This window comes from Protopterus annectens, chromosome 15.part0, assembly GCF_019279795.1.
Source record: "Protopterus annectens isolate FY-2018-M chromosome 15.part0, PAN1.0, whole genome shotgun sequence".
In the NCBI taxonomy this organism is placed as follows: domain Eukaryota; kingdom Metazoa; phylum Chordata; order Ceratodontiformes; family Protopteridae; genus Protopterus; species Protopterus annectens.
Window position 1 is genome coordinate 477,371,983 of NC_056749.1, and position 20,585 is coordinate 477,392,567.

General features: G+C 41.9%; 1 protein-coding gene across 3 annotated transcripts in view; it reads left to right on the forward strand.

The window, feature by feature from the left end:
- The window catches only part of COL4A6 (collagen type IV alpha 6 chain), a 4,024,271-nt gene that overhangs the window by 2,518,078 nt on the left and 1,485,608 nt on the right, over window positions 1-20,585 (forward strand). For all 3 annotated transcript variants that reach the window (XM_044057202.1, XM_044057203.1, XM_044057204.1), the window contains one exon: window positions 41-139. In XM_044057202.1, coding sequence (XP_043913137.1) covers window positions 41-139 — 99 coding nt within the window. The remainder of the gene's footprint in view (window positions 1-40; window positions 140-20,585) is intronic.

Here is a 20,585-nt window from a genome sequence, read left to right on the forward strand (position 1 = left end):
AATTGCAACATAAAAGATTTTTATTTTATTTTGATTTTAGGTCAAATACCAATACTTCCTCGAATAGGTGAAAAAGGAGTGCCTGGAGAACCTGGTCTTGGAGGGCAGCCAGGTTTTACCGGACCTAAAGGATATAAAGGTAAGTAAAAGAATATTCTATTTCAAAATTTCATGTTGCTTGCGGCAGCCATTTTATGTATCTTTTTAGAGTTAATGTAATTCAAAAAGAAAGACAAAGATTTTTATCATTAGATGAAGTGAATATCACAAACATTATTTGTCATTTGTTTTAATATTGCTCACCAGCCAATTTCACTGGACCCAGGGACTTCTGTTTCTGGAAAGAACCACAAATGCAAAAGTGTGTTGAAAGAACCACAAATGCAAAAGTGTGCCCTGATGCACTGGCAAATAGATCGAATAACTTTTTTATCTCATTTGGATTATAGCTCACCTTATCTGTGTCTTATGTGACCTGATGTTTCAGAAGCAGTAGCTTCATTTCTTTCCTGTAAAGACTAGTGAGGGCTTGTGTTGAAGTACACTAAGGTAGGTATGGGAGCATCCCACTTTTCTCCCTGTCATTGATACACATTGTTTTCATGTCTTCTTGCTGTTTCCATGCATCACATGTCTTCCATTCATTCTTTTTCTCTTTTACTCTGATAGTCAGATTGTCCTTAAAGATTTTCATTTGCAAAGCTTAATTTTGCTTAGGCTCAGATCAAATATTGAAGACCATAAACATTATAGAAAATTCAACTAGGCCTCTAAAATCCAGAGACCAGTACAACTGAATTTTTTTTCTCACTGAAGAAATACACTTTGTGTCTGTTGGCTAACAATACTTCAAAGTGGGCAGATAAGTCTCCTGCTGAGGAAAGCCTTCCAATATTATATTTTTCAGAGGAAATCTGAGTTATTTTTTGTGAAAGTAATTTTATTTATACTAGGGTACTATTTTCTGTGGACTGATATTCTATCTGACTACTACGAATGCTTGTGGAAACTATTTCTCAGAGGAATTTTTATCTGAAAACCATTGTTTATGCCTGGAACTGAATTTACCGACACTTGCAGGCTGTACTAAGCATCTTTGAGACTCTTTTTTTGGCAGATGTTCGAACGAAATAAAGTCTCTCTCTCCAAGACATGTGCTTTCTGGTGTGGTGTGAGACTGAATACAGCATGGCCTTTTTTTTTACCCGACACAAAAAAAGATCTTTCCAGTTACTCCATCACCTATCTCTCTTCAGTCCAGCTGACTGCAAGGACAGTCCTTCAAGCCTAAGGGTTCATGGCATCTTGTATTCTGGTGCTTCCCAATGCCAAACTGCATATGAGGAAGCTGCAATGGTATCTCAAAGGACTGCAGCAATGTGGATCCAACATCATCATTTACAGGTACAAAACTGTACTTTACCAGTCTCCTTGGATGTTCTTCGTGTTTCACTGTTGCAGTCATCATATTTGAGTTATCCCTGCGAGGTTAGCCCTTGGCCAGCCCGAATACCAGAGACTTAGTATTTCTGCATATATTGCTGTCACTTGAGCATTGACATCAGGTCATCAGTAGTATAAAGTAAGGCAGCCGACGCCATTACATCAGTCTTTCTTGCAGCGGAGCCCGAAGCAGGAGCAGTTCGCACGAGTGCCAGTCGGCCACTACCTGAGTTTTCGTCTACCGAACTGAAGTTGAAGTCTTCTAAAGCTAAGTACCACATTGGGGATCCTTTTTTCTTGCACTAACCGATGTCAGAAAAAGTTAATAATTTTGTGGAAAACAAATATCACACCAAGACTTCCACTCTTACTGCGTCACTTGTTTAGGCCCAGACCACGACATCCTTCATTGTCGCTTCTGTGCTTTGGTCAACGCCAGAACTAACCATCGTTGGGCCCTTATTGTAGCCAGATATTTTCGCTTATAGTCCTCGAATTCTGATATGGCTTTGGTAAGCCATCCGACAGCAGATCTTCCAAAAAAACCTAAAGATAAAGACAGAGACAGGCTGCACAGGTCCAAACTTACCGTCGTGCTTCTGTTAAGCTAGTCGTCAGTTCTCCGGTCCTCAGTGAGCACTTTTGCAGCCCCTGATGCCTGCTTCTGTTGATTCACAGGCAGCTACTGAGACCCTTTCAGAGTCCAGTATGCCGCAAACCTCTTCTTCTTTTACTAAGGATCCTGCGGTTGTCTCAACCTTGGATGGGTCCGGAGCTGCTGAGCAGGCACCGGCTTCCGAGGAAGTCCTTCGCACTACCAAATCTCAACACAAACCGACGTCTTCTTTCACGACTACCGTTCTTTCTAAAACTACCAAGTTTCTTATGCCCCTGGTATGAACCTCACCCAAGAAACCGACGACCCACTCTCAGGAACCTGCTACCTTGCCTCAGTCTCAAATGCTTAGAATGGCAGAAGACCTTATCATGCTGATCAGGACAAGCCAAGCTACCCCCTCCAAAAGGGAAAGAGATCTGTCCCCTGTAGTTTTGTCTGAACAAGAGTCAGATGAATCTGATGCATCTGAATATGAAGACATGCAACCCCTCTCCACTTATGAGGATTCTGATGCAGACAATTCCATTCCTTCAGCCTCTCCCCCAGAGGATTTTTCCTCTGGGGAAACCCTGCATACCTTAAGGGAGCATTTCCAATGAGAGAGTCAGGACTACCCTCAGTCTAAAAAGAGACTCAGAGAATTCCTAGATCTTCCACAACACAGACATTTGGCCATCCTCCCAGTCCTGGATGTTGTGGAGGATGTTTTCCTCCAATCCAGCTTGACTCCTGACGCCCTTCCTCCTATTCCCAGAAAATCACACAGGTACTATAGAGTCCCTGACTCATACAAATATCTTTTTAAAAATCCTACAGCTGACCCTGAGGTCATTTCTCAAGGGCCAGAAGGAATTAAAGCAACTTCTACTAAGAATCCCACCCCCTCAAACAGGGATTTCCAAGCTTTGGATAGATGGGGTAAGAAAGTATACACCTCAAATACTTCTGCTGTCAGTGCACTAAATTGTCAGTTCAATATGCTGAAATTTTGGGTCTATATTATAACCGTGAAAGACTAAAACTGCAAATCTGTAAACGATGACACATAATGAGCAGACTAGCAGAAGAGCGAACCACCAGAACAGCGAAAGGCAAAATATTGAACGGATTTGTTCAGCCAGCAGGGCGATTCTGGGGATAAGGGTATATACCATTTTCCCCACTGTAGTGTGAACGCGGAGTTGGTATATTTAAGTAGAGGGGGTGTGGGGGAGTGCAGGGGGGCTTGCCCCCCTGAAAAAGTGTGTCTTGTTATTGTTTTTAGTAGCTGGTTTACGTATACTTACACGGCGCTGTTGGTTAGGGAAATCCATTCGATATTTTGCCTTTCACTGTTCTGGTGGTTTGCTCTTCTGGTAGTTCACTCATTATGTGTCGACATTTATGTATTCGTGGTTTTAGTCTTTTGCGGTTATAATATAGACCCGAAATTTTAGCAACATACCTTGGAACTCCTTAAACAAAAAATGTCTTCCTTTCCTGCGTGGGCAGAATCTAAAGATTTACAAGAGTTAATGCATTCTGCAAGTCAAGTAACTAAACACACCTTGCACTGTGGTTTTGACGCCCTAGTAGCTGCTTGCTGGGTGGCAGTCACTGGATCTGTCATTAGAAGACATGCATGGCGTAGGGAACAGCCCCAGACAGATCATGTGAAATCTAAATTGTTGGATGCCCCCTTGCACAAAGATAACTTATTTGGCATGAAGGCAGAAGAGGTCTTAAAAAAGATGGAAGAAAAAGCAAAATCTATGCAAACAGTTAAGGATTTCTTGCAGGTCCAGCCCCCTAGGTTCAGCAGGCATTGTCCCTCCAAACACAGGTCCTTTCCTGCTCCCAGTAAGCCAGCCCAGCCTAGGCCCTGTGGAAGCAGACCCCACCCGGACAGCAGCCCCAGAGAATGCAGAGAGCTACGCAGTGGACTACCTCCACTTCAAAATCAGGGAGTCCTAAGCCACCCCCTTATGGTAAAAACTCACAATGACTCATCACCCCCTCCCTCTGCCCACCTTCACTTACCCCTAGGAGGAAAACTCTCCTTTCACTCAAGCACCTGGGCCACTATTACCAAGGACCACTGGGTTCTGAACATTGTATCTCAGGGATACAAATTTTCCTTCCACACGCTTCCAACCCCAAAAGGGTTCCCAGATCTACCACCAAATCAGTGGGCAGAGGCTCAAAAGCAAATCCTTTCTCTGCTCTCTATGAGGGCAATAGAGCACGTTCCTGCAGAACAGGTAGGCCAATGTTTCAACTCCAGACTTTTTCTGGTGCCCAGGAGAGAGGGCACCTGGTGACCCATCTTCGATCTATCCATTCTAAGCACCTTCTTGGTGATCCCAAAATTCAAAATGCTCACCCTCCAGCAGCTGCTACCCATGCTCTCCAAGGATGCTTGGCTAGCCACCCTAGATCTAAAAGAGGCTTACCTCCACATTCCTATCAGGGAATCATGCAGGAAATATCTCCACTTCAGGGCAGGATCTCAACACTTTCAGTTCTCTGCGCTTCCCTTTGGCTTATCTACTGCTCCCAGAGTTTTCACAAAATGTCTGTCTCCGGCCATTGCCTTTTGCAGACAAAGAAGTATTCAGATTTACCCATACTTAGACAACTGGGGTGGGAAGATGACATAATGGTTAGGGTGTTTACCTTAAAGCCACAAAGTGCAGGGCTTGATTTTCACATGGGGTAACTGGCTAGGCTTCAAATGGCCCAATAGGGCAGTTAGTCTGGTACTAATCTATGAACCTATGAACCTATGAACTGCTTTATTTAGGCAGACAACCAGGAGAAGCTGCTTAAGCACCTGGCCTTTGTAAAGACCATACGAACCTCCCTAGGGTACACAGTCAATGAAAATAAATCCAAACAGGTACCCACCCAAGGGATAATCTTCCTGGGAGCAAGGCTGGATACAACTTCCCAGATGGCATACCTTACTCCAGAGAAACAAATTTTGCTAACAGTCTACTTCTCTCAACTAGCCACCAAGCCCCAGCTAACTGCAAGGAAGATCCTGCAAGCTCTGGGGTTCATGGCATCTTGCATACTACTCATTCCATATGCCAGACTGCATATGAGGAAACTTTAATGGTATATGTATAAATAAATTTATTATATAGTAAGGAATATTTATAATTGTGTATTTAGTTTAAGGCTTAGGGTAAACTTGTGATGTTATGCTTCTGAACTGATCGATGGGTTCGGGGCCGATCCCCTCCTCCTCGCTTGTACTTATGCTATTATAGAGTGAGGCCTCTTATTATCTTTATATCAGGATGCCACTATCACTAATCCCCCAGATCTTGTCTTGTTTCATCACGATACATGCACACATGCACAACTTATATATTATATTTCAAGATGAAACAACATTCCTTCACAACCTCCTGATCTCTCTCCCAAGGAAAGGGGGGGAGAGGGGGGAATTAGGAAGGAGATGGATCCCATCCATCTGACATTATGTTGAGTACATGAGTCTAAGACCAAATGTGATGTTATGATCTATCTACCCCCACATTCTGAACTGATGGGACAGTAGCCCCTATTCCAAGGGTCGGGTGGCTCATTGGAAAACACTCTGAGCACTGTGGAAATGAATGAAGCTCCCTCTAGATGCCACATCTAATTTGTAGTGGTGGATGAAGGTGTGCGGTGAAGACCATGTATCAAAAGCACAAATGTCACTAATAGCAAAATTAGAATGAATGAATTAGTCAAGTAGCCATAGCCCTTGTAGAATGAGCCTTGACAGGCCGAGTCGGAGCCGAACAGTTCAGAATGTAGGCGAGATGGATCCCAAACATCTGAAGTTATGGTGAGTACATAACTAAAAGTTTTTTTCAATGTTTAGATTTTCACTTTTATATCATGCAAGTGTTTATTTTTGTAGATAGTGCAAATCTTCATTTCCTTCAAGGGAATTGTGTCTTTAAGCTTGGGTGGCATTTTTTATTGATTAAATGTTGGTGAATTAATTATATTTGCATATAAAATTGAAGGGATATAAAAAAGGCTTCTATAGTTTATGATGTTATTCCTTGAAGGCTTTTTAGCCGATGTACCAGAAGAAGTGTGTAATAAGGAAGGTGCAGCTATTCGCTTGGTTCCTGACTTGTTTTTTTTTTTCGTTAATTTATGGTGTACATTGCACTTTGTGCTGTGTTTATTCAGTTATGTCTATGGAAGGAGCAGTGGTGATTCCTGGGGTTTTTAAAACCCAAGCAGAAGTGGAGAAGTTCTGGTGTGCAGAGTTATGGAAGGAAAGAGAAGATAAAATTGCATGTAATGACCCATGGTCTATGGGCAATGACAGTTGGATGGACGAGAGGTATGATCAGCTGGAGAAATTTCTGAAAAAAGAAGTCTCGCTGTTCTGTGATATAAAATTGTTACAGAAGTATGTGGAACTGAATATAACACATAGAGGGCTTAGGGTTGACTGTTTACCAGCATTTGAGTTTTCTGAAGAAGAAAATGATTTACTGGAAGAGTGGAAATCTGTGTCGCTGCTTTGCACTATTAATACGTAAAAAATTCTGATCAAAACAAATGTTTGTGCACAGGAAAAGGTATGGAGTTCCATCACCCAGTTACAGGAGGCATTGTTATCAGAGACATCGGATATCTCCTTTGCAGGCAAATGGGAGATGTGAAGGTACGAGTGACAAAGGTGGAATCAGAGGTTATAGAAAGGAAGCAAGAAATCTTGCAAGGGACATTAGTGATTATGGGTGCGGAATCATTTTCTCCTGGCAAAGAAAAGGTAGAAGAGGGCATGAGACCTATGCAAATAGGAGGAATAGATCGTTCTGGTTTTTCCTTTTGGGATACTTTAGTTCATCAGGGAAAATGGTGTCTAATGGTCGGAAAAGAGTCTAGTTTGAAGACATGAGCAAGGCAGCTGATAGCCCCATACAGATGGAAGTTGTGGAGGAGTTCGATAGTACAGCCCGTGGTAAAGGAAGAGGTAAAAGGTTTCAGGGAAAGGGAAAGAGAAATTGAACTGTTTCAGTGAACAGGATAAGGCATGTTTAAATTATAATGATTGTGCTTTCCCTGAACATATTTCTTGTAATGACCTAAGCATTGTTAATTTATCAGACTTAACACTTTCCTATGCACCTACCAACTCTGGCGGCCCTGTTGGGGGAAAGTTAAAAAGTTTTGCAGGAAACTGCACTTAAATGTTTTCTTCTCGAATAAGGGGCAAAGCAGCAGTGAAGTAGAACTGGGCAGTGATGAATATTTGGATGATTCGTTACTGAACATTTCAGTTTATGACAACCCTGGGCATTGGTAACATGTTTAACTTGGACATTGGTAATGACTTTGACCTTTCTAATGAATGTAATGGTAATTTTGCAACTGGGTATGGAAAATTGTGTGTTCCAAAGATTCCCTTTGTAAACTCTTTTTTACCCCCCAAAATGTCTGTAGCAGTCAACACGTTTGAAACAGTTTTGTGTAAACAAATAGAAGTTGTTTATAAGCATTTTGTTCACAAACCGAATGTATGGAATTTAGTAAAGCACAGTGGGAAGCTTTAAAGCAGTTGCATGGTTTGACTGAACATTATGTTTTCACACAAGCAGACAAGGGGGGTAATTGGATGGTGATGACAAGGGAAGGCTATAAAAGCATGGTGTTAGATTTATTGTCAGATGAATAAAATCTATAAGAAGTTACAATCTAATCCAATATGTGCATTTAATGAAGATTTACTTGAGTTATTGGAGAGAGGTGAAACTGCAGTGGTGGTGCTGCGGTAGCGTTGTCGCCTCACAGTTAGACGTTGCATGTTCGATTCTCAATTAGAGCGTCTTCTGTGTGTCGACATGTGTGAATGGGCGTTCCTTCGTTGATGGTTGTGCATTAGGCCCGGCAAGCCAGCACATAAAAATCTACTGCCAATCATTAGCGGACCGGAGTTCCGCTGTGGTGACCCCTAACCGGGAAAAGCCGAAAGACAGTACAGTACATTGGAGAGAGGTGAAAGGTTGGGCTGAAGAGAGGTGAAAGATTGGGTTTCTTTAATCAATCTGATGTTAAAAATCTGTTTGTAAAAAGTCCAAGGGATGCCAGGTTCTTTGCAATTCCGAAGTTGCATAAATCACTTACTAAACCACTAGGGAGACCTATAGTTTCGGGTGTAGGAGCATTTTTGCAGAACATTGGCATCTTTTTGGACTCCCAACTCAAGGTATTGCTCCCCAAGGTTCAGTTATATGTAAAAAGCACTGCACAGGTTTTGGAGGGCATGAATGTGTTACAATGGAGCTCTGATTATTATTTTGCTTGTGTGGATGTACAGTCACTTTACACAAATATTAAAATTGAAAGGGGCTTAGAAGCAATTCTGAAAATGATGGGAGAAGGTCCACAAACTACTTATGTTTGTCAACTATTAGAATTTGCCCTTACTCACAACTATTTTAGTTTCGAACAAACATTTTACTTGCAGCTGGAGGGGACAGCAGTGGGGGTGGCTTTTGCCCCCTCTTATGCCATATTGTTTATGGCATTTTTTGAAAACATGTTTGTCTAGCCCACATGCTTTTAGAAGAATAATGTGATCTTGTTTATACACTTCATTAATGACTTAATAATTGTGTGTAGGGGAGAGCAAAGTGAATTCAGGAATTTCATGGTCATGTTAAGTTCAAATTCTTTTGGTTTAGAATTTACATATAGAACTAATGATAAAACCATGCAATTTCTTGATGTGGAGTTTTATGTGGACAATTGAGGGGATGCTTCAATATAGTCCTTTTCATAAAATAACAGCTGCCAATAATTTTTTTAGAGGCCAGTAGTTCTCACCCATTGCATTTGATAAAATCTTTACCTTATGGGGAATTTAAGCACACTTTTACTAATACGTCTGACAAGCAGATGTTGGAAAAGGAGTTTGCCATGGTAAGGAATAAATTATTAAAGAGGGGCTATAAGGATACATACATTCAGGAAGCTATAGATAAGATCAGAGGGGTGCCAGGTGGAGGATGTTACCATAAAGGTTCCAGGGCTGGAATGAGTATAATGCAAATGATTTGGAAAGAGAGGCTATTTTCTACGTAACAAAATTTTCTCCCTTCTCAGATACCATAAGGGAATTGGTAAACAAATTATGGCCAGTGGTTTGCAGGGATGAGGTAGTGGGGATTTTTTTTCCCAGTAGAGTTACCTTCTCCTATGGTAGATTCAGCAATTTGAGGGAATTGCTGAACCAAAGGGCACAAAATACTGTGAGGGAAAGGCTGGGGGCCTTTCCCTGTGAAAAGTATAAAGTATGTAATAGAATCAGGAATTTTAGATGGATCCATCATTAATGGAAAAAAAGTCTGGATTAAAAATGAATTCAAATGTGACTCTTGTGGAGTTGTTTATATTATATGATGTGGTTGTTCACCAACCAGGTGGTACATTGGGCAAACGAAAAGGAAGGTAAAGTTGAGGATATTGGAGCGTTTTGGGGATGTTAAGAATTTGAGATTGGAAAGCCCAGTGGCCCAACATTTTTGTTCTGTCCATGGTGGAAATTTAGATGGCTTCTTTTTTAGTGTTCTGGCTAGACGCTTTGGAGTTCATAACATGGGGGGGGGGTTTGTTCGTAAGTTATTAAATTTGAAAACAAAATCATTATTAATTTATGAACATTACATCCATGAGGGTTGAATTTGGCATTAAATTGGGATGGTTAATTAAATAAAATAAATATAATTAAGATGTTTTCGTATAAGTTTATGTAGTGGAAATGTGAATATGAAATTAGGAATGCTGCTATTTATTAATAATGATGGTAAGGTAGTTATATAATGTATAAATAAATTTATTGTAGAGTAAGGAATATTTATAATTATGTATTTAGTTTAAGGCTTAGGGCAAACTTGTGTTTTTTCCAATGTTTAGATTTTCACTTTTATATCATGCAAGTGTTTATTTTTACAGATAGTGTAAATCTTTATTTCCTTCAAGGGAACTGTGTCTTTAAGCTTGGGTGGTGTTTTTTATTAATTAAATGTTGGTGAATTAATTATATTTGCATATAAAATTGAAGGGATATAAAAAAAGGCTGCTATAGTTTATGATGTTATTCCTTGATGGCTTTCTAGCTGAGGTACTAGAAGAAGTGTGTAATAAAGAAGGTGCAGCTATTTGCTTGGTTCCTGACTTGTTTATTTTGTTAATTTATGGTGCACATTACGCTTTGTGCTGTGTTTATTCAGAAACTTCAGTGGTACCTAAACAGCCTTTGGTGCCAACACTCTCAAGACCTGGAAACTCTTCTACCTATAATTCCTTGCCTCAGAAAAGATTTTCTTTGGTGGGCAACAGCATGCTCCCACAACAAGGGGAATACCTTTCTCCTCACCCCCTACTGCCCAGACCCTCACCACAGATGCATCAGACTACGCTTGGGGTGCACACCTTGATGGCAGGTGCATTCAGGGCCAATGGAGCCCACAGCAAATCACTCTGCACATCAGTCAAAAAGAGATGATGGCTGTGCAGCACTCCTTCATAGCTTTCAAGCCCCTTCTCTGTCCAGGGGATCTCCTGATCAAAACAAACACCACTGTGATGTGGTACATCAACAAGCAGGGAGGGACTCACGCCTACCCTCTATGCAGGCTGGCCATGACCCTTTGGCACACAGCCTCTGACATGCAGCTACACCTGTTAACAGAATTCCTACCAAGCTCTCTCAACTCTCTGGCATTTAAACCTCGATAACATCATGTAAACAAACTTTACATGTACCATATAAACCATGGGCACTAAGTTTTAAAGCACCCATAATTTAAAAACTATTATTTGTATTTCCAATACATCTTCAACGATCTTTTTAATACTCCCTAACAAATAGTGGACAAAAACATACGCTGAAATTAGCCATAACATGTACATTCTTCCGCTACATGACTTGAAAAGTCACAATACATCCTCAAACATAATATATACATCCCATTAGAGATGAAAACCCATCCATCCAAAACATCCTACATTTTTGTTGTACTTATACTTATTTCTAACATTCTATCGAATTAAATACAACATTATATACTAAACTCTCTTACTTTAAACTATTGATGGTGCTTTTTGTCTAGTTCATCCCACTTAACTCACCTTACATAATACTGGATATTATTATCAAGTTCTATTTTATTTATAATGTGCCTGAGTACTAAATAGGCACCAACCTTGATGAAACTTACTTTAACATGATGAATATCATTTATGCTAAACTATCTATCTAAAGTTTTAAGTTTTAGCAAGCACATGAGGGTACATTTATCATTCAAGCCTGGCTTTGTGTAGGCATTTAATCTAATTTGCAACAAAAGTTCCAATGTTAAGTTGTCAATCTCGCCTTCATTCTTGCTTGATGGGTTCGGAGCCGATCCTCGGCTCCCTTTAGCTCGAGAACTCCTTTTACCAGCTCGAGGCAGCCCCATATCCCATGATGCAAGGCGGTAAGTACCCAGATCTCGTTTGCCGCTTCGCTTAGGAGGTCTTCTTTTTACCAGCTCCTGGTAAGTTGTTCACATTTGTGATTTTTCAAGCCCCTTTTTAGTCTAAAACTAATTTTTTGATAGTTTAAGTTTATTTTTCCCTTTCTGACAGAAATTCCCTGTCTCTTTTAATTTTTGTTAGTCAATTTTCCCTATCCCATCCCCCTGTTAGGGTGTGTGTGTTGTTTTTTTTATAGAATACCTCTTGGTATTTTGTTTAATTTAATTTTGACTGGTGTGTCTGTGTGTTGTGTTTTTTCGGCACCATGTCAAAGGAGAGGGTCTCAGGTTTTAAGAAGTGTGACTCGTGCTGTCAGAAGATGTCTCTGACAGACGGTCACACTTCTTGCCTGTATTGTCTGGGCCCTCTTCACCTGCAGGACTCCTGTGCTATTTGTCACTCCTTCAGCCAGAGAGTCCTGCAGGAGGCGTAACAAGTTGATTCTTAGGGGCCGCCTTAAGCCGGATGGCTCTCCGGCTAAGTCGGCTCCACCAAAATCAACAAAACCTGCCAAGGCCCAGGCTTCTGTATCTAAGCCTACGGCCTCGGCTCCGACTCATACTGAGTCGAGATCGGCTCGGCTGGAGCCGATTCTGTAACAAAGCTTTCGGCACCGATGGCTATCGGTGCGAATCTGTATTGTCCGCCGATGTCGGCTCCGATCGGTTCCGACACCCATGTAACAGGCATTGGTGTCGGCTCCGATCGGCTCCGACACCGTTACTGGTGGCTGTATCGGCTCCGGCTGGAGCCGATACATCGGCGTTCTGTCGGCTCCGAAGTCGGCGCCGACAGGATCTATAATATCGGCTCCGATGGCTCATTCCAGGAAGAGGTCGAGGTCTCCTTCCTTGGAGCCGATACTTCGGCTCCGGCTTCACCTGTTCTATCGGGCGGAGCCGCCGGAGCCGATCTTCAAGGTCATCCAGGTTGTCAGATCATGACCTAGAGAGTGGTCAGTAGATTACTCAAGTCACAGGTACTGGCCCAAATGTTACACAGCCCGTCTCAGCAGGCGACTGTTGGTCCACACCCCGTTACAGTTCCTCCTTCAACTCTACCCCAGAGCTTGGAGTTGGAGTCTTCGGGCATGGTTACTGCTACGGCTGGAGGACGGATACCCCCTTCTGTTCCTTCAGCCTCTACTCTTATCTCCTCTTCCTTAGAGGGATTCGGTGGTCGGGCTTCCATGGTCTCCTCCGAGGGGGTGAGTGGCATCGGACCCTTGTCCGCGCTCTTCCCCTTGGAGCCTCGGCCTTGGTGAGCTCGGCTCCGACATCTGCCTCGGAGACTTCCCTTTTGGTGGTCCCTGGGTTCCTAGCTCTTGAGCGGGTTCTCTCGGACCTGCCTGGGAGGAGCAATCGAGGTGATGAAGAGTGTACTGGCCACAGGTCTCAGTCAGCAGTGTGTTCCGTAGCTCCTCCCTCTATAGTACCTGTTGACATCTCTGCCACTTCTCTTGCTAGAGGACCCAGAGAACCACTGCCTCAGGTTTCCCCATTGGGAATTTCCCCTCTTCGAGGATTCTCCTGATGTTTGGGAGATCCTCCTAGGAAGAGGACTTGTAAGAGGAAGCATGTAGACTCCCGAGTCTGTCACTTGGATACTGACTTTGATGAGTCAGAGGGATCCCCTAGCTCCCCTCTGAGGATGTCTCCTTCTCAGACATCCTAGAACTTCTGAAACAGAGGAAACTGGCCCACCAACAATCCCTCTGAGGATGAGTCAGTATACCTAGAGGCGTTGGATCTCGGCCCTCCACCTCCTGGGTGTCTCCGCCTTCGACCCCTTATGCAGGTTATTGCAGGCGTGGGCAGCTCCTGACTCTGTAGAGCCAGTCCCTAGGAGGCCTTCTAAATTTATCACTGCCCCTAGTGACAAACAATTCCTTACCAAGGGTGTCCCGCTGATGCCATGGTGGTGGCTGCGGCCACCAAAAGGAACTTGCAGATCCTTCCGTGCCCGTCCATCCTCCTAATAAGGACTCTAGGACCATGGATAGGTAGTGGCGGATGTTTTCCTCAGCGACCTTTGCTATCGTTCGCTGAATTACCTATGTCACTTCACCAGACTCCAAAGAGATATCCTGAAGGAGCTGGGAGAAGTAGTTCAGGATCCTACAGCTGCAGGGGCTCAAGAAAGATTGCTTCGCAGCTAGGAACCCTCAATTCCATTGCTAACTCCTCCATGCGGCTAATATCTTATGCTGCGGATGGGTAGAGCCGAGGCACAGGTGTGGCTCTTAGGCGCCAAGCCTGGATGCGGCTATGTGATTTTGGATCCCTTTAAGGCGTCCTTCACAAATTCTCCCTTTGATGGGTCAGCTTTGTTTGGCCCTCAGGTGAAGGAAACCTTGACAAGGTGTGAGCAGGACGGCAAGACTCTTTCTGCTGTTGGAGTCCGTTTTCCACCCCTTCTAGGCCTTATCCCAAAGGACAGAAGGGTGGGAAGATGTGGTTCCGTAAATCCCAAGGAGTCACGCCGATTCACGTGGTCAGTTTACCCCTAGAGGCAGAGGGGTAACAACAACAGGCGCGCTCTAGAGGCAGAGGGGTCCAAGAACCAGGGAAACAGGGAGCCTCTCTCTGATAAGCCCTTTCAGCATCCCTGAGGTGTTACCCGGCTGTCCCTCCTTGGAGGCAGTCGGGGGAAGATTATCACTGTACCCAGAAGCCTGGCATTCCCTCACTCAAGACAGATGGGTACAGTCGATCATATCCAAGGGTTACATAATTCCTTTCGAGGAAAGTCCCTTCCCCTCAAGTTCCCTTCCAGATATACCACCCGGTCTAAGGGACATTGCAGAGTTAGAAATCGCAAAACTACTGCAAAAAAGAGCCATTCAGCCAGTTACAATAGACCATTCAGAGCCGGAATCTACTCAAGGTTCTTTTGGTCCCCAAAAGACGGGAGACTGGAGACCAATATTGGATCTCAGCAGACTCAACAAGTCTGTCAGGAAGACAAGATTCGAATGGTCACTCTTCAGTCAATTCTGCCCTTCTTACAGAAGGACAACTGGATGTGCTCAATAGATCTTCAGGGCGTACTATCACATCAAAATTCACAGACGCTCCAGGAGATTTCTCCGCTTTCGGCTGGGGTCCAGTCACTTCCAGTTCAGAGCCCTGCCCTTTGGTCTCACTACAGCCCCAGAGTGTTCACCAAATGCATGGCAGTGGTCACGGCTCACCTGAGACGTCAAGGATTCCAGGTGTTTCCGTATCTCGACGACTGGCTCCTGTCAGCCACCACCAGGCATCAGCTTATACAAGCCAGGGATTACACAATAGACCTTTGTTCTCATTTAGGCATCTCAATCAACTTGAAAAGTCATCCTTATCGCCCTGCCAGTCTATTACCTTCATAGGCAAACTTAGAGACTGTTGGGATGTCAGCTACCCTTACAGAACAAAGAGTTTCAGACATTCAGACTCATGTCAGGATCATTCTGGCCAGCAAGAAAGTACAGGCCAGAATGGTTCTAAAGGTATTAGGTCTCATGGCTGCGGCCATTACTCTTCTTCCCCGGCTCGATTCTACATGCGCCTCCTTCAGTGGATGCTGTTCACACAGTGGTCATACCAGCAACTCCCAATGCGTCACCAGATTCTGGTGACACAAACATGCAAAGAACATCTTGCTTGGTGGATCACATCGTCTCAGGTTCACCAAGGCAGGTGCTTTGTACCTCCGTCCCCGATAGCCACTGTCACCACGGATGCCTCCCTGATCGGGTGGGGGGGGTCATTATCAGGGCAGGATGGTTCATGGGGCGTGGCAACCGTTCGAGTACCATCTGCACATAAATGTCCTGGAGATGAGAGCAGTGCTTTTAACGTTGCAAGCCCTCAACGACTTTCTTCCCGTAGGGACAATTGCAGTCCACACAGACAACATGTCTGTAGTTTGGTATATCAACAAACAGGGCGGAACCAAGTCCTACCCCTTGTGTCGAAGCGCTCAGACTTTGGCAATGGGCGATCTCCTCTCATCGGTTTCTGGTAGCAACGCATATCCCTGGAAAAACCAACATTATAGCGGACAGATTGAGCAGAGCTATCCTCATGCCTCACGAGTGGTCTCTCAAGCAATCTATAGCGGAAGAGATTTTTCTGGAATGGGGTCGTCCATGTTGCGATCTTTTTGCTACTCCCCTAAACAGCAAATGTCCAGACTTCTTCAGCCTCTTCCCTCTATCAGGCCATCCCCCCAGAGACGCTCTGACCCAGGATTGGCCCCAGGGACTTCTTTATGCCTTCCCTCCATTTCCTCTGATCCCTCAGGTGATCCAGAAACCTGCCGTTTTGAGAGCCAAATTGATTCTCATTGCCCCTTACTGGCCTCGACAAGTTTGGTTCCCGTTTCTCCATCATCATCTTTTGGTGCAGCCGTGGCATCTGGACCCAGTGCCAGATCTACTGATTCACCAATCCGGTCAGCTGCACCGGTCAATCCCTTCTCTCAACCTCACAGCATGGTTGCTCCACTTCCTTCCTTAGCTAGGCTTCCTTTGATCTCTAACCCAGTTAGAGACATCATAGTAGCTTCACTAAAATCCTCTACCAGGAGGATTTACACAAGCAAATGGAAACGTTTCTCTTATTGGGCTAAGGCCCAAAATATTGATCCTTTTACTGCCCCTGTTCAGGCAGTTCTAGACTTCTTAGCAGAGGTTTTTCATGCAGGCTCCTCTTCTTCCACAGTCAGAGTTCAATTGGCTGCTATTTCTAATTTTCATGTCGGGATAGCAGATCATAATATTATGTCCCATAGACTCTGTAGGGCCTTCTTGAAAGGAATTTTCCTACTAAAGCCTCCAATCAGGAATCCTCCTCCTCAGTGGGATCTAAATTTAGTGCTGACATCCTTGATTCTTCCCCCTTGAGCCAGCTGTTTCTTGTTCCCTGAAATATCTTTCTTGGAAAACTTTATTCCTAGTGGCTATTACATCTGCCAGGAGGGTGTCTGAACTTCATGCTCTTCGGTTCGACCCTATTTGATTTTTCACAAAGACAGAGTATCTTTGAGAACTAATCCATCCTTTTTACCTAAAGTCGCTTCAAAGAACAATCTGAATCAATCCATTGATCTCCTGTATTTTTCCTAACTATTCAGATAGAGCTGAACAAAGCTACATTATCTTGGCGTCCACCGTCAACTTAGATATTATTTGGACAGAACAAAAAATTTAGAAAATCTGATCAACTTTTGTTTCCTATGCGGATAATAAAAAGGCCTTCCTGTTTCTAAAGTGACTTTGTCCAGATGGCTTTCTTCGGTCATCACTGAAATTTATACACTCAGGGGAAAACAGCTGTGCTCAAAACCTAAAGCACATTCAACTAGGAGTTTAGCTACTTCTACAGCCTTTCAAGCTAGACTTCCTTTGGACACTATTTGTGCGGGCCACTTGGGCCACTCCTCACACTTTTGTTTCCCATTACAAATTGGACTTGGCCTCCAGGGACAGAGCCAGTTTTGGCTCTACAGTCCTCAAGAGTTTGTTCCATTGAGCCACCCAGGATAGAGGTGCTAGGGGCGGTCCCATCAAGCAAGAATGAAGGCGAGATTGACAACTTAACATTAAGAAGTTATGTACCTACCATAACGTTCCATGTTAGTTGTCTTCTCGCCTTCTTTCTGCGACCCTCCTCCTTCCCCTGGCCTGGACAGACCTTGTATAAGAAACTATTATACTAAGGACCATTCAGACCTGGTCCTTTTTCCATCTGTAAGTTTCTTCTTCCTTTGGGAAGTATTTTTTGCTTGGTGTTATTGCCCTTTGTCAACAAACGAGATCTGGGTACTTACCGCCTTGCATCATGGGATATGGGGCTGCCTCGAGCTGGTAAAAGGAGTTCTCGAGCTAAAGCAAGTGCAGTCGGAGCCGAGGATCGGCTCCGAACCCATCAAGCAAGAAAGAAGGCGAGAGAAGACAACTAACATGGAACGTTATGGTAGGTACATAACTTCTTATTTTCTCTAATAAAAGACCAAAAGTGCCCCCTCTTACATCTTGTTTCACTTGATCAATTATTTTATATTGAAATTTATGTTCAGGAAAATTTAAAATATGTCTAGCAAGGGCATTATCTTCTTTTTGTAAATTAATACTTCTCTGATGTTCATAAACTCTATCCCTTATTCTTCACTCGGTCTTTCCAATATAAAAAAATGGTCAACATTGACACATGGCTACATACACCACTCCTTTTGAATTACAATTAAATTTGCCTTTCGTACTCAATTTAAAGCCATTGATTTCAATGTTCACCCCCAAAATCCTTAAATGACAATAGGAACAATTACCGCAATGTGTCATACCCCTACTGACTGTAAAAGAATTGTTCTGTTGTTTTTTCTGTAACAATTCCTTAAAACTCAGTCCCTTCCTCCACACTATTTTTGGTGCTGTTCCCAATTTAGACACTAATGTACTATCATCATTCAATATATTCCAATTTTTGATTATGATATTTTTTATTCTGTCATAATCTAAAGAAAAATTTAGAATACAAGCCAAATTAAATTTGGCTTTAGTACATCCTTCTGTTGCATCAATGCTTACATTTATTTGCTCATATATGAACTTAGTTTGTTGCTTTAATATAGGTGTATATATTCCATTAGTTCTTTTCAGTGTTACTTCTTCTATTAGCTCTTCAGTTAATGTGATTGGGTATGCCCTATTCAGAAACATTTGCTTTAAATTCAAACATTCCTTAAAAAATTCTTCTTGTACAGTTATCATTCGTGCAGCCCGTACCAACTGACCTTTAACCACTGACTTTTTCTGATGTGATATGACATAACATGAGTAAGGATGAAAAAGAAAGTTTGGAGGTGTTACTGGCAGCGAATGTGAGGGTTATGAACCCAGATAAGGGAGGGGGGGCTGGTAGTTATGGATACACCGGACTATATCAGAAAAATTAAAGAAATTTTTAACTGCTGAGACATATGAATTATCATCTTTAAATGAGTATAATAGAGCAAACCAGTTTATTAAAAGCTTCCTTAATGAGTTATTTATGGAAGAAGGAATTGATGTAAATGCATATAATTATTTAGTAAAAGAGGTACCAAGAGCACCATACATGTTCGGTGTTCCGAAGATTCACAAAAATGTACTAGACCCCCCCCCCCCTTTAGACCTATAGTGGATGGAAGGAGGTCATCCACTGATGCCAGTGCCAAACTAGCAGATTTAATCATGAAAAAATATGTGCAAAAAGAACAAGGGATAGTGAAGGATTCTTGGGTATTTTTAGAAAAAATTAATAGTCTTGCATTTTGACAAGAAAATAATTTTATAACAGTTGATGTAAAAGAATTATATACGAGTATACCGCATCAACAAGAAATTGAATGGACAACAACAAGAATGAGTCAGAAAGGAGCACCACAAGATGAGATCTTTTTGATACAGGAACTGCTGGATATCATTCTATCATACAATTTTATATTATTTGATAATCAGTTTTACATCCAGAAAAAAGGAGTAGCCATTGACTCTCCATGTGGTTCCAGCTTCACCAATTTGGTGATGTCATTTTGGGAAAACACATATGTTTTCCATAATGACATTGTGAAAAATGTCGTAAAATTTTACGTCAGGTTTATTGACGATATTTTTATGATTATTGAAGGTGATGAGCATGTAGCTAGGAATCTAGTTAGTATACTAAATGGAACCACGGATTTTTTACATCTAACATATACATTTCATTCAACATCTATTTCATATTTGGATGTAACACTGATTAAAAATGATGCTTTGCGAATATATGAAGCTAAAATCTTCAGAAAACCCACTTATTCAAATAAATTCCTCCACTATTCTCGTGCACATCCAAAATTTCAGAAAAAGTCAGTGGTTAAAGGTCAGTTGGTACAGGCTGCACGAATGATAACTGTAGAAGAAGAATTTTTTTAAGGAATGTTTGAATTTAAAGCAAATGTTTCTGAATAGGGCATACCCAATCACATTAATTGAAAAGCTAATAGAAGAAGTAACACTGAAAAGAACTAATGGAATATATACACCTATATTAAAGCAGCAAACTAAGTTCATATATGAGCAAATAAATGTAGGCATTGATGCTGTAACAGAAGGATGTACATCACAAGACACTAAAGCCAAATTTAATTTGGCTTGTATTCTAAATTTTTCTTTAGATTATGACAGAATAAAAAATATCATAATGAAAAATTGGAATATATTGAATGATGATAGTACATTAGTGTCTAAATTGGGAACAGCACCGAAAATAGTGTGGAGGAAGGGACTGAGTTTTAAGGAATTGTTAGAGAAAAAACAACAGAGCAATTCCTTTACAGCCAGTAGGGGTATGACACATTGTGGTAATTGTTCCTATTGTCATTTAATGATTTTGGGGGTGAACATTGAAGTCAATGGCTTTAAATTGAGTATAAAAGACAAATTTAGTTGTAATTCAAAAGGAGTGGTGTATGTAGCTATGTGTCAATGTTGCCCATCTTTTTATATTAGAAAGACCGAGCGAAGAATAAGGCATAGAGTTTATGAATATCAGAGAAGTATTAATTTACAAAAAGAAGATAACGCCCTTGCTAGACATATTTTAAATTTTCCTGAACATAAATTTCAATATAAAATAATTGATCAAGTGAAACAAGATGTAAGAGGGGGCACTTTTGGTCTTTTATTAGAGAAAATTGAACTTTTGTGGCAAATTAGATTGAATGCCTACACAAAGCCAGGCTTGAATGATAAATGTACCCTCATGTGCTTGCTAAAACTTAAAACTTTAGATAGATAGTTTAGCATAAATGATATTCATCATGTTAAAGTAAGTTTCATCAAGGTTGGTGTTTATTTAGTACTCAGGCACATTATAAATAAAATAGAACTTGATAATAATATCCAGTATTATATAAGGTGAGTTAAGTGGGATGAATTAGACAAAAAACACCATCAATAGTTTAAAGTAAGACAGTTTAGTATATAATGTATTTA